Genomic DNA, 17,632 nt, shown 5'->3' with positions numbered 1-17,632 from the left:
AAATTAGGTCTGAACATTTATACAGTAAATCTTAAAACCATGCCATTTATTGTCCTGTTGAAGGAAAAAGAGACGATTTTAAAAATAAATATAGAAATACTGCTGTCATAGCCAGACACAACCAATTCTATTGTATTTATATGTATTTAATTTATAAACTACTATTATAATTTTGGTAGCATATTGGACTACTCGATGAATGCTCTGTGTTGCCATTTTGTCATTGAGGTTTTATCAATGAAAAATGCTTTTTAATTCCACTGTTTTTTTTCCAGATATGCTTGTGCTATCTAACAACAAATTACTGACATAGAACATATTTTCCCACCAGTAGTTTGCAGTAATTTATTTCTGATGCCCTGTTAAAAATCAAAGATTCTAACCCAGATTTTTCTCAATCTCAGCCACTATCTCTGGAATGCTTTTCTCAATACTAATATCAATGAAATTATCAGTCCCCTCTGGTGGTTCCAGAGTGTCAAACTGAGACTGTAACAAAGAAGGTGACATGTAATGTCCTTTTCTACTCTCCAGCCTCTTGGTAATCAATTCTGTGGAGCCATGAAGATACACAAACAAGATTTCCTTGTTGCAGCCAAGTTGTGATTGTTCCTGATTCTGTTTTGAATCTGTGTTGACAGTACTCTGCACACCAGTCAGGAGTCTCCGATAGATTCTCTTCAGAGAAGAGCACGCAAGGATCATATTTACTCCAAATGATTTTTCCCTGTGGTTAACAAAAAAATTAAAACAGTTACGTTCATCATTAGGAACAAGGTAGTATAAATCACAAATAACTTTAGAATTATTTGTAAATGTGTGGGAGATTTTTCACTAAAGTCTATATTTGCTCAGGCTTTACCATGCATTACAGAATTATTGTATATCAGTACCAAAATTATAGTAAGTTTCTGATCAGATTTAACACCAAATCCAATAACTAAATTTGCGCCAAAAATTCAGTTCCAAAATTTGGGTTAAATGTAGTGTAAAAATAAGTTGAAATTGGCCAAAAGCCATGTGAATTAAGCAACCATCAAGTTATATGGCAAACAAGTAAAGCAGCTGGCAAGAGGATGGAGGTTTTGTGACCAAAATCAGAAGAAGGAAGCAGAAGAAGATAGCAATGATGGCTGCTCACAATATGGTCTGCTCTACATTGAGGAGACCAAATGCAAATCGAACAACCACTTTGCGGAACATCTCCATTCAGCCTGCACGCATGACCACGAGCTTCTGGTCACCTGTCATTTTAATTCTCCACCTTATTTTCATGCTGACCTCTATGTCCTTGGCCTCCTGAGGTGTTCCAACAAAGCTCAATGTAAATTCAAGGAACAGCACCTCATCTTTCAATTAGGCACTCGACAGCCTTCCGGACTAAACGTTGAGTTCAACAGTTTAAATAGTAATCTCTAATCTCATTTTGTTTTCTTCTTCTTTGCAGATTTTTACTCTATTTTCTCCTGTTTTTACTTTTAGACAACTGTTTATTCTGCCATTCACACCTCCTCTAGAGACATCTTTTTGTTTTTTTTTAAACTTATCCCATTATTGCTCCCTTTGGCTCAGCACCACCAACTCTTTTATCATGTAATCTCGCCTTTGTTCTTTTTCCACCCTCACCACCACACCTGCTCCCCCCCCACCACTTGCTTACAACTTATTATATTTCTATCTTTTCCTAATTCCAATGTAGGGTTATTGACCTGAAACATTAATACTGTTTTTCTCTCTCCACAGATGCAGCCTGACCTGCTGTGTATTTCCAGAATTTTATATTTTTATGTTAGCCTGCTATCTGGTTAACTGTTGGGTGGAAACAAGTCAGGAAAATTTATAAGATGCCCTGCAATTAACTTCTGCAGGTCGCTCAGGAAACCCTTATTTTCTGTTTTCCTATCTGAAAATCCAATCCCATGTAATTCGGGGCTGTGGTGTGGAAAAGTTTCAAAATGTGTGGATTCAAGTACCATTATAATTATCAATTGCATTTTCTAAACCTGTACTGAATAATGGAATTCTTTGAAACATTTTGTTAATTCCAATGTATCAATGTCAGAAATTTGAGATTGAAAACAATTTTGAATCAGTTGATTCCAACTGCATGGAAACTCAAATGCACTTATTAAACAGCTGCTTGTGATTCACCGAAATTTGGTCATTGTGATTTGTTTAAGTCTGTTCATTACTTGGTTTTATCAGACTAAAGCCAATATTATTACTTGATATTGCACATCTGATCTGATGCATAAGCTGAAATTGTATTATTTTTAGTAATGTTTGCTTTAGTTCCATCACTACAGTTGATAAAAGTCTATCATGTTGATTGATAAAAGATGCATTTAATTTCAGTTTACCTCATTATTATTTCTTGCAAAGTGCACAACCAGGGGATTCTGTCCTATGAGCAACAAAAACAGATGTCTTATGAAACTGGAAGGAGAGTAGAAGTCTTCTATATATAATCTTCCTTTATTTCTCCAACCTACTCCTTTCTAAAAATATTATTTTCTCTCCTTAAGTTTCCATGTAGTGTGCCCAAGTTCAAAATGGAATAATGATCAGGTGACATGGGCCTCCTATAATGTCACTATAATCGGCTGCTGGAAGGTGCACAGAGGCCTCCCAAGTCAATTCATTCTTGAAATTTTCCTACCACTCACACTGTCGTCCTCTGACAGTCAGCTGAGATTTTGAAAACCGAGGTGCACCTCAGCACTGTGCCACAATTATGGCACCACTCAAGAAAAGACTTATAAATAAAAGAAGCCTCGTTACATTTCCTTATCGGCTCCAGCAGTTTACATTAATTATTAATTCTGCACAAGGTGCACATTCTAATATTTCACTGCAATAAAGCTTTTATATCTCACACATTAGATAAGTCAGTGAAACATTATTCCCAATTCTGTTTCACCAAGCAAAGTTATTCTAAATCATGACATTTAAATTGGGGTCCCCAAACGCGACTATCTCCATGAACGGATGTCAGGGTTCAATTAACAGATTTGTGTACTAATTTACTAACAAAATTATTTTTATTGTATAATCAAATCATTTTCTTAAATGATGACACTAAGTTTCTTTGCATAACTAACACTGCCTTTCCACAGTTAGGAGAGGCTTCCTTAGTAATGCCGGTATTGACTGGGGTCTCTAGGGTTATAGCAATACTAGCACAGAGATTCCACCAGCAGAAAACTGTTTGAAAACCAATGCTTTAAATAAGGTTAAACAACAATATCAAACACACACAAGATTTCCCTTGATTTACAATTTCCACTGCAAGTTTATACTGGATGTTAGGAAATTTTTGGGGTTAGGTGTGGGTGGGGTGAGATGTGAAAATCCTAAAAATCTCAAACCTGACCCAAATCTTCCCATTTCTGGTTCTAGCAGAGGCAGCACAGGCTATAGGCAACCAACCTACTTGCAGTAGGTGGACTGGGCACTTAAGTATTAGAATGAGGCTACATGTCACAGTTTATTCCTGGCCAGCCAGGTTTTTCAGGCCTCAGGAACTCTGGCAGAGAAAGGAAGGTAAGGACTGCTTTCTGGAAGATGCAAGTGCTTGTGGTCCAAGAGGAACAGGAGCACTTCCTTTCACTTAATTAGCAAGTTTGCCTGCTTCCCGATCTACCATCAGACCATTCCCCCTACTCTCAAGTTTGCCACCCATCCTCGGAATCAGAGATCACCACAATTTCAACCCGAACACTGACCCAACTTCAGGGTCCCAGCTACTCTTGGCCTTCGGCATCCTCTGGAGGTGCCCTGTCCAACAAGGCTCAAGCCTGTTAATCATCTCCCAAAATGTTCTCCAAACCTGCCCCAGTCAAGATCAGGGCCATTCTGTGTCCTGTGCGTAACAATACGTTTTTGTTTTGATAAATGCACTTAGAATTTCACTATAGTACAGACCGGAATCTCTTACTCATTTGAGAAGACAACATGTGGAATCAAAATGTATCAACATTGAACTGAGTTGTGCACTGAGTTTGCACTCTTACTTTCAAATCTTAAACTTAAAAGCTGGAAAAAAGTAAACAGGAAGGACCTGCAGCCAAATTAAAATCCCATCCAAAAAAGGGCAGTGACTCTTATTAGTGCAGCTTCTTGGGAAACCTTTTGACAAAATATAGGAAATAAACTACATATATATTATATACACACATTTATGAATACCTTTTCATTTTGTCAAGTTAAAAACATAACCGTGCTAACTGCAGTATTTCTAACAGTGTAAAATAGTGATTGGATAAGGGTAGTTAAAATGAATATACCTGATCATCCAGTGGTATTCCTTTAACCATTTTTTCTTTGTTTTCTTTAGAATGGTAGTCGTCGGCATCATAGAATTTCCATCCCAACTATTAAAATTTTAAAAAAACTTCAGGACACTCATTGTTATTAATTTTATTTTATCTATTGCAAGATAGGATAGTCCAGTTATAGATCTTTCCATGAACGCTGTCAAGATTCCACTTCATCTAACCGTAGCGGTGGTAGAGAAGTCAACTGGACTTGTTTATTCCCTGTCACGTAACTTGTAGAGATCAGTAAAACTCAACATTCAAGAGAAATAATGATTTTGGTTTCAAAACTGGAATTTGAATTTGGGAACTGCATGTGAGCGCCCACTTTTTGCATTGTAGTTAATGTTCTGACTTTGAATATGCAAATATGGTAACCAAATTATTGTAGAATCTGAATAGATGCTTGATTTTTCTATTAATCAGAAATTCTAGTGAAACACTTGATTGGGGGTGTGAAGTTATCTGTTTAGCCTGTTGGTATATTGATATCAGTCTATAAATGTTGCCAAAATGCAAATTGAAGTGCAACTGTTATGTGCACTTTCATTTTCAGAAGGCCATGCAGGTGATGAATTTACTTTGAGTACACATTAGTCAGGTTAGGCTAACAACCTGTTCACATTAAAAAAAAGTGTTCATTATGGAAACAACCCAATACATGATCTGCTGGATATAGAAGCAGTGGAAGAAATGCTGCAAAACAGAAGAGAAGACATAGCAAATAAAAAGAAAAAGTATCCTGGATTGGGAAAAGGATATCTTGTCTCAATGTGCAGAAGTGTGAACGGGACAACAGGTGCTTTTCCACAGGGAGGGAAAACTGAAGGGAATACCTCCCAATAACATATCTGCACAGGACTAGCAGATGCATGCCATGGGTAAGGGGACAAAAATATTAAGAGCTAATACTCCACCCAAATTAATTATGCTCATGTTTGTATTTGGGGATATCTTTGAAAGCAAAAGATCAGCTGCCATATATATGTTAATATCATCCAGCTCTTACTTTGGCAGTGCCTTCAAATTCATGACTGCAGTTGTGCTGTCATGGATGTTTGCCTGAACTTTCTCCAACCTAACATGTCAAGAACAGAGGCATGCTGTTTGATGCCTACCAGAAATTCTGCAGCCTTAGTTTATCCTCTGTGGCTTTCAGCTGAGTTTCAAGCCTCATATCTTAATTATCACAGTGATCAGATATTTCCACCACTAACATTACCCATTTCTGCTTGCTTCAACCCACCGCCGCTTAAACTTTCTTGCTGTTATCACCTATATACAGCCTCTTCCTCCAATGTTTTCCTTGCCAAACTCCAGAAGTTCACCTTTTATAAATTCCAATTAGTCCAAAATTTTGCTGTCTACATTCTATTCCAAGTCCCATTTATCAGCCCCTCTGCCTCTATCCAACTCTGTATTCCTATCTCAATGATTTCAAAATCCTTCTCCATGTTGGCATCTCCTCACTTGTCTTACCTTTGCAACCTCCTCCTGCCCAACACCTTAGCTTGCACCTTCCATCCTTCCGGATTTGGCCTACTTACAACAGCTCCCCACCCCTCCTATTCCTATCCTTACAGCTGTTATGACCTGGCATTCTGGAACCTTCTTCTTAAATCTATCTTACTACATCCATTTCCACTTTCAATAGCTCCTCAAAGGATTCCAATTGAATTACACCTTCAATCACTTTTTCTTAACTTACTTTGTATTCATTCCCTTTTTCTGTGAAGTACTTCATGATGCTTGCAATGTCAAAGGTGCTGTATCAGTATTATGGTTATTATTCACTTTTAATACACAAGCAGCTTCTGCGTTTGTATGGTTCATGTAGCATAATATACAATGTGTGGTAAAGAGCAAGAAAATAATTTACTTAGTGAAGCAAGTTTTTTCTGGCACATCCACTTCTGCGCTCACCTGTCCATGATTTTCCCCATTCATTTTAATGGGCAGGAAGACAGCAAGTTATCAAGCACAGAACATAAAAGCCCAGCCATCACGTATAATCTGCACAGCCACAGACTCTCCTCAACTTATTTAATCTTCAGAGCAAAGTGAATATCACAGATAAGATGCTCTGAATCAACAGAGGACTTAGAATACTGCACTAGTTATGAAAAAGCAATGGGGTGCGAGTGAAATCAGAGAATTGGAAGAGTAAGGCTTTGTGTTTTTATTTTGCAATGTTCACAGTAATTTTTTTACATTTGTCAGGCGTGCTGCACCTGTCTCTGGGCTGACAGAGAGCCCTCGGCCCTACCTTGCACAACAGCATTTACACAGGACTCAATTTCCTGTCTCTACATTTACTTTGGCAGTCACTAGTTTTAGCCAGTGACTTTTTTTTTAGGCATATTTTGAAAAGCCTGAAGCATTATTCTCCCTCCTATCTGTAGCTATTTACTTTTAAGTAACCACACCCTTTAAAGTTTAGCAGCAATCTTTCACGAGTTGCTGACATATGCAACTTCTCCCCACTCTTTCATTAACAACTATCAATACCACCACCCCCACTTTTGGCAAGCTCCAAGCACCAGGCCAATAAGGATCATGAGCTCATTGTAAATAATTAAAAAACTAGGACTAACCCAGAAAATTTTAATGTTCTATGATCCCAACAGGCCAAACAGTTTAAAAGTTTAGTCTCTTTAGTGTTTGAAGATCCACCTTGCAGGGCATTGACTTCACTTGCTGCAATTTGCACCAATGACTGATGGTCTGTCACATTGTAATCATATTTGAACACATCCCACATTGCCTCTAGTGGGTACTGGCCAATACAACATGACAATCGCACCCATATTTTTTTGCTCCATATAACCTGAGTCCAAGAAATTCACTGCAACTGATCAATACTGACTACCTGTTATAACTTCATACAAAATCTTTATGGAAAGAAGCAGCTGCTTGTATTACATATCATTTAAAAGCTTACATAATTCATGGAAAATTGTAGTGTTATTTTAAGGAAGCATCAGTTTTTAAGCATATACCAATTAAAATTCCGTACATTCTACATTAAATTTCAGTAAATTGTTTTATTATTTAAATTAAGACAAATTAACAGGAATAATGTGAAAAACAAGCTTAAGGACCTTAGTTGATTAAGGAGAAGCAGATTATTGAAGGGAATGCTACTGAAAATGCTATTGCAGGGAATGTTTCAGATTTCTAGCGCATTGAGACGAGAATCACAGGACTGGTACCAATATCTGTACAGAGAAACTGGAGTCATAGGAGGATGATTCCTAATGAAGGAAGGGGAAAGAGCAGACCTCAGAATATAGGGATGGGGTGAGGAATAAGTTTAGGGGTTAAGAATGAGTATAACAAACAGATAAAAAAGTGTAAAATAGCCCAGTGACGATGGAGAGACACATACAGCTGGAAGAGAATGAAAAACAAGGAACTTAAATGTACAAATGGGGCAGGATTGCAGTGTTTATATGCAAATGCGAGAATCATTAGAAATCAATCGGGAACTAGCAATACTAATTGGAATGGAGGTACATTATTAATGAAACTTAACTTCAGCTAGGAGTGAACATTTTCTCTGATTGGGAAGTTAGTGATGAGAACTCATTAACTTAAAATTGTTATCAAGAGAGTGAGGAGTGATGTTAGGAGAAACTTCTTTACACAGAGGTTTGTTGGAGCATGGAATGCTGTTCCACAGATAATGGTTGAGTTGGAGACCAATACTTTTAAGGGAAATCTATGGAAGAGAGTGGGTAAGTGGAATTAGTTTTGGACTGCTCTAGTGGAAAGCCAGCAAAGATGCAATGAGTTGAATATCACCCTGAGTTGTAAATCTCTAATGTACTGGAGAAAAATCTGGGAATTAAATATTTCTTTCTATAAAATTATCACCAATAGAAAGTAAGAGAAATAGGGTGGAAGGATGGCCTTATGAAATAAGGACACGACTAGAGCCATAGTACTTGTTCACCGACAGTGATGCTATGACAATGTCCAGACTAGGTTAAATCACCCAATGAGCAGAGCTGTTATGATAGTTAGAGCACATTGGAGACCTCAAATAGTGGAAAAGAAACAGAAGATGAGATTTGTACACAATTTAGGAAGGTCTGCAGTAGTGATGGAATGGTAATAACCGAGGACTTTAACAAACCTAAGGTAGATAAATGTTTAAGAGATTTTCAAAATGTACCCAAAACTGCTTATGTCAGTATGTTATATATCCAGTAAAGGATTTTGCAGCACTTGATCTAACTCTTCAACACTGAAATACAAGATACAGTGCCATCTTAGTTTTCTCTTTTTCAATTTCAATTTTACTTTATTGTCCATACGAAAATTCATTTCGGATTGAAGTGGGACAGTTAGGATGGGTATTAAAATATATATACAGTATATACATTAATAACCTTAGAGCAGATTCAAGGAGCATGATGGGATACTTGACATTCTGGTGAGGAACAATAGTTGCTGCTCACAGCCTGTGTGAACAATAAGGGGAATTCAATTCCAGACAGGGCAGAGGGGCTTAAGCTCAAAGAGGAGATAACATCTCTTTATAAAAGCAAAAAACTGTGGATGCTGGAAATCCAAAACAAAAACAAAAATAAAAATACCTGGAAAACTCAGCAGGTCTGACAGCATCTGCGGAGAGGAACACAGTTAACGTTTCGAGTCCGTATGACTCTTCAACAGAACTAAGGAAAAATAGAAAGGTGAAATATAAGCTGGTTTAAGGGGGGGTGGGACAGGTAGAGCTGGATAGAGGGCCAGTGATAGGTGGAGATTTCCAAAAGATGTCATAGACAAAAGGACAAAGAGGTGTTGATGGTGGTGATATTAGCTAAGAAATGTGCTAATGGTGCGAGTTTTAGTAAACACTTTGTCAAACACCAGGAGAAAAATGGAAAGCAATGAAGGTGAACAGAGCAAAAGAGAGAGGCGGAAATCCTGTCGGAGAGGAGAGCAATACTTTTTCAAGGAGAAGCAAAAAAACCTTGAAGAAGTATTGCTCTTCTCTCCGACAGGATTTCCACCTCTCTCTTTTGCCCTGTTCACCATCATTGCTTTCCATTTCTCTCCTGGTGTTTTAGAATTGACAAGGTGTTTACTAAAACTCACACTATTAGCACATTTCTTAGCTAATATCACCACCATCAACACCTCTTTGTCCTTTTGTCTATGACATCTTTTGGCAATCTCCACCTATCACTGGCCCTCTATCCAGCTCTACCTGTCCCACCACCCCTTAAACCAGCTTATATTTCATCTCTTTTCTATTTTTCCTTAGTTCTGTTGAAGAGTCATACGGACTCCAAACATTGACTGTGTTCCTCTCCGCAGATGCTGTCAGACCTGCTGAGTTTTTCCAGGTATTTTTATTTTTGTTTTTGTTCTGCTCTTTATGTATTGTCTCGCTGAGTAGGTCAAAGAAACTCACTAGGTGAAGAATGTGTTTGAATAACCAGCCATTCGTGGCCATTATCAAGATACTGTAGGCATTAGCAAATGCCAACAAGGTCTAGCAGTAATACTGGGAAGTATGAATTACAAAAACGTGTTGCAAACTGTAACATTTTGAGAAGTTTCCCTTGGTTCATCAGGTGCTATCCCGGGCATGCTTGAATAAAGGTGTTTTTACTTACTTGAACCTCACAGAACAGGTTACTTTGCTCATTTATTTCTCCAAAACAAGTTACATTGCTCGTTTATTAAGAAATTACATATAAAGTAAGAATAACAAAAAAAAGAACATTACCCTATCACAGAGATCTAATTTTAATTAAAATGTGTATTAAAAACTATTCCAATGCATTAAAATAATCAGTCAGTGAATCCCACCATGAGTGCATATCCTCATCCATACATCAAACTCATGTTAAAAGTTCCTACAGAGAAGGGCACAAAAGTTCAAGAATTGATTTGTCCTGTATCTGAGGGATTGTAGCCTTTACCCTGAATGCATCCAACAGTAATACCGAGACAAGGAGTAATTCTCATTGTTTAACTTGAGTTTCACATTGTTTTTATTGCCATATTTTATCCTTGTCCAGGATTGAGGCAATAGAACCACATAAGATGTAACTTGACCCATTGGGGTCATTTTTTCTGGTCCTCTATCCTGACACTGGATACCCGAAATACACTGCATCTGCCAAAGCTTGAACTGCACCTTATTTTCGTGGACTCAATCGGTCACCCAGCCCCCACAACCCCCAGCACCAGCTGCTCCCTAATGTAGGTATAACAATTCTCATTACCTAAGCACCCTGATGTTCTGGGCTGTTTGTGGGATCAGTTAAAACAGTTCATGCAATGAGTTAAAACAGCTTTCTGCTGAATTTAGGATGTACTGTGAAGCAGGCCTAGGGCAAATATATCCCCACAGCTCATGCTTAATGCTCTGGGAGGTGTTAAACTGGTCATTATATTTATAGTAATAAGGTTATGGAAGAGCTTAAGTGGGCCATATAACCATGGCAATCGAATGATGAGTGGATATTGAGAGCACCTAGGTGAAAGGTAGAATTAGCATAAGGGTCGTGAATGAATCACAATATGTTGCACTCATGCTGGATTGTGCGGTGTAATGTGCCTGAAATCTCGCATTGAAATGAGTTCATTAAACAGGCATTTACTCATACTGGGTCGTGTAGTGCGATGTCCCATTGAAGACCTGATTCTGGGGTTGTTACAATGTTGCATGTATACTCTGGCATTTAAAGTAATGAAACAAATTAGAACAAGAAGGCAGTCCTAACATCTAGCATGACCTTATATTGGGAATCAGGGATGCAAGGAAGAGATAACCTACTGCCCAGCTGTTGCGGAACTGCAGCAGGTCTGTGCCCAGAAACGTCCTCCAAATTTAAAAAAAATGGTCGACTTACAATTAGGAGCCTGTGTTTGGCTTATTGCAACAGGGATGAGTGTGGCTAATGACAAAAAGGTCTGAATTTTTTTTTGTGATAAGGAATCATGTAATTATAGCACTTTTTATGATCTGTAGTGAAGTGCAAATGCTTCTAGGCCACTTCAACTAGGTGAACTTATTAGACTGCAAGTGGTTTAGAACATTAGTTTTTTTCCCTTTGTTTACCTTCTATTATCATGGAGACTGTGAACCAATGAATTTGTATCAAATTACCAAAGTGACCTCAGCATTTCAGTATTCAATGCAGTTAGTACATGTAATATAGGATGAAGTCCATACTAACTACAGGACATGACCTTGTTGGATTATGTACATTCGAAACAAAGCAAAGGACTTTGGCACTGCTTCACAAACTATTTTCCAATGTGACCACATTTTAACTCTCCATCACATTCTCAAGGGCAATTAGGGATGGACAATGAAGGCTGGCTTCGCCAATGACGTCCACATCTCATGAAAGTATAAAACTCTTAAAAATTAACATGACTCCAGATGCCAGCAAAAACAAAACAGCATTAAAAGGAGCATAGTTAACATTCAGAATATAATTAAAGATAATAAAAAGGTGTTTTTAAAGCACTTTGTAAAAATATTATTTTTTATACTCATGTAGGTTTCAGCCAAGCTCTCCAGGTTCCTAGTGACATAAAACTCACTGAAGCCCATCTCCCCCGACCATACACAAACCCTGTTCCCAACACCCTTCCCCCACACACACACTCACTCAGCAACCGCTTCCCCCTCAGTCCCCTCTCTCACTCAGCAGCCACTCTTCCCAAAGCTCCTCCCCCAACACATTCACACACACACACACACACACACACACACAGAGGCTCCTCTCCCCGAAGCCCTCCCCCCACCCACCCATCCTTAACAGCCACCCATTACCAAACTCCCTCCCCACACTCACAGCAGCAGCTTGTCTCCCCAGCCCCTCTCCTCCCACTTACTCAGCAGTCCCTCTTCCCAACCCCTCTGATGAACACAGCCAAGACCCAGACTTGCTGCTCCCGCCGCCCTGGCCTGTGAAACTCAAGAGAATCGGGCTCCATTGTTCCTTCGCCCCCCTGCCTGCTGAAACCCACAACGCCACCAAGTAGCCTGCAGCAGAGTGCGGCTTCCCAGTGGAATGAGTGGTGCTCCCCCAAGCCTACTCCTGGCAAAGATTATTGACAGAGATTTTCCAGACTTTGAGACTCTCTCCTCTCAGCTTTGGTCATATTAGAGGTTGTGGCAGCCAAGAGGAGGCGGAGGTTAGAGAAGAAAATTAAAAAGGCAGGATTCCATTTCTAAATGTCAGAATTCCACCAAATGGAAATTTCGCATCCCTGTGCCACCTTCCCCTCAGACATGTATCTGCGTCAGTTCTGCCACCATCTTTGTGGACCACTCCTCAACCACAAGAACAAGACATTGAATTCTGCACCCATTTCTAGAAAGTGTCTTTTAACAACTTCTCAGGATAATAAGGAAAGAGTTATCTAGTAGCTCTAGCCTTCAAACCGTTTTAGCAATTGGACTATCGCTAATGCAGCTCTTCATCTTCAGAAGCTACAAATACTTATTCTTTGGGCCTTCCACCTTCAAGACTCACTACAATCTTGTACTCATTCATTCCTTCAAGCTTTTTAAAATTGTGGAGCCATTACATTCCTTGTGCTCTTCTTAGTATAATCCTCAAGCATTTTAAATCCAAGCTTCGTCTAACCTAATCACTCAATTTTAATTTACCGCATCATTTCATTTCAATGTTGATGGTATCCCATACTATAATTCCCTGTCCTTCACATAGGTTTTTCAGCTTTGCAAAACTCTTATTACTGCAGAGATTTACCAATAGAATGTTCACTTGTACAGAGCTGGACCAATCTTACAACTTCTTCTCTCTCTGCAGCAATAGACTGCTCAAAGATTAACAAAGTTGCTCATTGAAAAAAGTCAAAATTGAGTTGAGGCAAAAGCTTTGAGAGTAAATGGAATGAAAAATGTTATCTTATTTCTTAATAATTGTCAGACAGGTACCTTATTTGCAAGACATGAACCCACAGCGGTCCTAGGAAAGAAAGAGTATAATGATAAAGTAAGTCTATTGTTCAAAGGTATCAAAGGTATGTTAGTGTATATTTGACTGAATCTTTATAACACTTTTTTAATGTCAACGTACAAGTGATTTGTACAACGTAGAGGGATTTTTAAAATTACAAAATTTTCAACAAAGAGTGAGGCATTCGCACAATATACTGAAACACCAATGTACTGCAATACAACCTAGGATGGTGAGTTGCCAAACTGATCCTTGTTATGGGAAACATGAAGCCTGATTTTTCCCCACAAAAAAAATGGGTAGACCAGCTGGAAAGTCACTATGGCTGATGCATTGTGCATTAAAAAAGGAATCCTCTCAAACAAAATAAGCAGCAAAAGTACTCATTCAAAATTTTTTTCTGAAACTGCAGTTAGGTGTGAGTCACTTTTCTCATCCATGCTCGCACGCTATGCACCATCCCAGACCTCTGCAAAATTTGCACTTCCATCAGCCACAAATAATGCCAAAATGTGGAGCAGTGAAAGGAATTGCATCAATGTAAACATTTCCTTTAAGAATTCAGTCACTGTGTACATTTGATTAATTAAGTAATAGACTACTCACTTCTTCCCTTTATGACATTCAGCATATTTGTTATCCTTTGATGTAAATGACATTGAAGAATTAGACTGACCAGGTTTGTTTGATTTTCAGCATTTGTAGTTTTTTGTCCGTTTGTACTGTTTCGTTTATTACTGCTTTTTTTTAAAAATGCAAATCTCATGTTCTGAAAACTTAAGTGGTATACCACCTTCTTGCAAAGCGCTGCAACAACAAATTATTTAAAAATGAAGCATCCAAGCTAACTGCCTTTTATACAAAGTATTAGGGTATCATTATTCACTTTGCTATTGTAACTCTGCTGTGGAGATAATGCCATATTGTACTTATTTGCAAACTTAGAGTGCTGCAAGTATTTTGGATTTGAAATAGCCAAATCAGCCAAGTCATGATTTTACTTCCAACATAACATACTTTAAGAATTTACAGTCTGCTTTTTGAGGCACCCAACATTACAGCAGACATGCCCACCAATCACTGCACAAGCAGTGTTGCCTGAAAGTTTGTCAAAAAATAAGCCCCGCTGACCTACACTGGCTCTTGTTCAAGCAATGTCTTGATTTTAACATTCTCATCCTTGTTTTTAAATTTCTCCATTGCCTCACCTCTGCCCATCTATGTAATCTCCTCCAGCCCCACAACCCTCCAAGATATCTGCGCTCCTCTAATTCTGGCCTTTCGTGCATCCTCACTTTTAATCACTCCACCATTGGTAGCTATGCCTTCAGTTGCCTAGACCCCAAGCTCTATAATATTATCTCTGTCTTGCGACCTTGCTTTCCTCCTTTGACTCCTTAAAAATCTTCTTTGAACAAGCTTTAGGTCATCTGGCCTAAAAACTCCTTACATGCTTGTTGTAGTACTTTGTTTTTATAGTCCTCCTGTGAAACACCTTGGGATGTTTTATTTGGTTAAAGGAACTATATAAATATAAGTTTTTACTGTAGCACTCCTGTGAGATTTGACTTACATGATGTGTAATTTCTAAAAACTATTCATATTTTAAAAATGTCACTAACAAAGGGCATTGAATAAACTAAAAACCAGCTCTCCAACCATTCAAATTACTGTGCCAAAAATCTAGTCTTAAGTGAGTTACATGCACAAGTGAACAATACAGGTTTACTTCATAACTGGCATAAATAATAACAACCTCTTTTATAATGTTCTTTTTATCCTGCATATTGCATTCTAGTTTTATTTTAGTTTGTTTAAAATTTGACAAATTCACTTTTAAGGTACATGGAGTTTGATTTAATATATTTTTTTCCCACACAGAACTCTGGATTAGGGTACAGGTGTAGTGATGGTAAGTTATCAACATGTATCATTTAGTGCGTTCATGAAAGGTATGACTAGCTCCTGTTATCTTGTAGGGGCTTTAAATATTTCTCTGTAAATTTGAAAATCTCTGATCCATTCTAAACCATAACACATCTTCCTTTCAAGAACTGCGAGTGATTTCTGATTTTGGTTTTCTGTCATTTTAAGTTGCTGCAGACCTTTAAATCTTACAGTAGTGCACAAGTTTCTACAACACAGTGGTAACCTCCCAGGAAGCAGCAATCCTGATACTGGGAGCTCATGTGCAATTTCAGCAGGAACAAATCTCACTGCCATTTTCCATAATTGGGCTTTCACCAAGTGAAAAAAATCTGGGCACGGTTCACTATCATGTTTATATAGATCCCATTAAAAAATGAATGCAATACATTTTCTTAATCACACTCTAGACGGTGACTGCTTTATCTGTTGTCCCCTAAGGTGGCACACTAAGGTCACTACCTGACTAGTTTTGAACCATTCAGTTGTGTTGAATGAGGGCATCCAGTAATAACGAAAATAAAGTTTCTAACTTTAACCAGTCCTATTCCCCAAGTCTAACTCTAACCAGTATCCACAAACTCGAAATGTAAACGGTTGTGTCTATAGTGATTTGGATGCAGGTCAGCCACATCCCCAATGATACCGGGGTCCAGCAGGATCTATGGGGAGAACAGAAGCTAGTTTGGGATCATTGATGTGAGACATTAACTTGTTCTCACTCTCTGCAGCTCCTGCCTTATGTGCTGCGTTTCCACCATTCTCTGTTTCAGTTTTAGAAGTGTCCATGCCAAGACAATTAGTTGCAAGGCCTCTCCTGTCTCTCCCTGGTGCTGCCCAACCCACCCCTCACCATTTCATCCCTCTCACCACTATCACTCATCCCTGTCCTGACCTTCCCCACATTTCCAATTGGGGATAACCCCCCTCCCTATCCCCACAACCCTCCTCCCTGGTCCACCATCCCCTTCTACCCCCTCCCTGGCCCCCACCATTCCCACTTTCACCCCCTCCCTTGAACTACCTCAACCTCCCACTCTCCCCACTGGCCCCAGCACTCCCCCTCCTTCCTGCCCCTCCCATCTCTCCTTCCCCCTACCCCTTTCCCGGTGAAGGTGTGCACCCGGGGCCCAGTGTTTGGTGCAAGGCCGGCCCGGGGCCCAGTGGCTAGTGCAAGGCCGACCCGGGGCCCAGTGGCTGATGCAAGGCCCACCCGGGGCCCAGTGGCTGATGCAAGGCCGGCCCGGGGCCCAGTGGCTGGTGCAAGGCCGGCCCGGGCCCGCAGATTGACTAATGGGGACGGGAGAGGACTCACTTTCCGCTGCCGCTGACCCCCATCAGGATCAGGATCATCTCCCGGGTCCCTCCGCCCGCCTGCTGGGCGACACACAAATATCGCGAGATCTCCTGCTCCAAGGTGCATGTTTTAGCTTCTCGCTGAATTCGCCAGGGAGAGCAGGCATTTCTCAGCGGCACTTTGACAGCTTTTATCAACAAGTATATTTTTTCAGCATGCCAACAATATTTTACATTACAGGGAATATTAAATCCCAGCTCAATCAATAAATTTGCATTCACATTCTGGTTGATGCATAACAACCACATGAGTTAAAAGCAAAATACTGCAGATGCTGGAAATCTGAAACAAAAACAGGAAATGCTGAAAAAACTCAGCAGGTCTAGCAGCATATGCGGAGCGTGAAACAGAGTTAATGTTTCAAGTCTGTATGACCCTACAGAGCTGAAGAGAAATGGAAATGTGATGAAATTTATACTGTTTAAGGGGGGTGGGGCAGGTGGAGCTGGATAGAAGGCCAGTGATAGGTGGGGACAAAGGAGAAATTAACAAAGATGTCATGAACTAAAGGACAAAGGGAGTATTAATGGTAGTGGTTAGTGCTAAAAAAAGTTATAATGGCATAAAGGTAAGAAAGCAAAATGTAATAATAGCAAAACTAGGGTAGCATTGTGTGAAAGAACATCATGCAACAAGTAACAGTTGGCCCTGTAGGGGATGGGATGGGAAAGGCGGTGGTGGTGGTGAGAAAAGGATAGAAAATTAGATAGAAGGGGGGATAAAAAGGGATAAGACCACAGATAAATGAATAGAAATAGATGGATAAAAAATAAAAATGGATGTGGAAAAAAGGGGACTGAAAAAAGGGGATGAGGATAGAGGAGAGAGTTCATGGCCTGAACTTAATGTTAAGTCCAGAAGGCTGTAAAGTGCCTAATCGGAAGATGAGGTGCTGTTCCTCCAGTTTGCAGTGGGCTTCACTGGAACATTGCAACAGGCCAAGGACGGACATGTGGGCATGAGAGCAGGGTGTTGTGTTGAAATGGCAAGCGACCGGAAGGTCTGGGTCATGCTTGCGGACAGACCGGAGGTGTTTCCCTAAGCGGTCACCCAGTCTGCCACCCAGTCTG

At 39.5% G+C, this 17,632-nt stretch overlaps 1 protein-coding gene across 2 annotated transcripts; it reads right to left on the bottom strand.

The window, feature by feature from the left end:
• Positions 1–319: 319 nt before the first annotated feature.
• LOC144696394 (putative gluconokinase) lies at positions 320–16,810 on the bottom strand. 2 transcript variants are annotated; one of them, XM_078567628.1, is made up of 5 exons: positions 16,521–16,810; positions 13,258–13,288; positions 4,287–4,373; positions 2,361–2,404; positions 320–727 (listed from the first exon to the last, which is right to left on the bottom strand). In XM_078567628.1, exons 1-5 carry the CDS (start codon positions 16,808–16,810, stop codon positions 379–381), a joined length of 801 nt encoding a protein of 266 aa, XP_078423754.1. In that variant the 3' UTR covers positions 320–378. The 2 variants fall into 2 exon arrangements, with proteins under 2 accessions (XP_078423754.1, XP_078423765.1); XM_078567639.1 differs by lacking the exon at positions 16,521–16,810 and adding an exon at positions 15,774–15,877.
• Between the last annotated feature and the right edge of the window lie 822 nt (positions 16,811–17,632).

This window comes from Cetorhinus maximus, chromosome 2 (genome assembly GCF_964194155.1).
Source record: "Cetorhinus maximus chromosome 2, sCetMax3.hap1.1, whole genome shotgun sequence".
In the NCBI taxonomy this organism is placed as follows: domain Eukaryota; kingdom Metazoa; phylum Chordata; class Chondrichthyes; order Lamniformes; family Cetorhinidae; genus Cetorhinus; species Cetorhinus maximus.
The sequence above is the reverse complement of the archived record's forward strand: the minus strand, read 5'-3'. Positions and strand labels throughout refer to the sequence as shown.

Bases quoted from the DNA above. Each gene is read 5' to 3' on its own strand.
- LOC144696394 (XM_078567628.1), bottom strand. From the start codon at position 16,810: ATGTGGTTGTTATGCATCAACCAGAATGTGAATGCAAATTTATTGATT. The intron at 13,289-16,520 runs GTGAGTCCTCTC...TTTCTTTCCTAG, and splicing joins GGGGTCAGCGGCAGCGGAAA to GACCGCTGTGGGTTCATGTC. The intron at 4,374-13,257 runs GTACCTGTCTGA...AAATTTTAATAG, and splicing joins GTTCATGTCTTGCAAATAAG to TTGGGATGGAAATTCTATGA.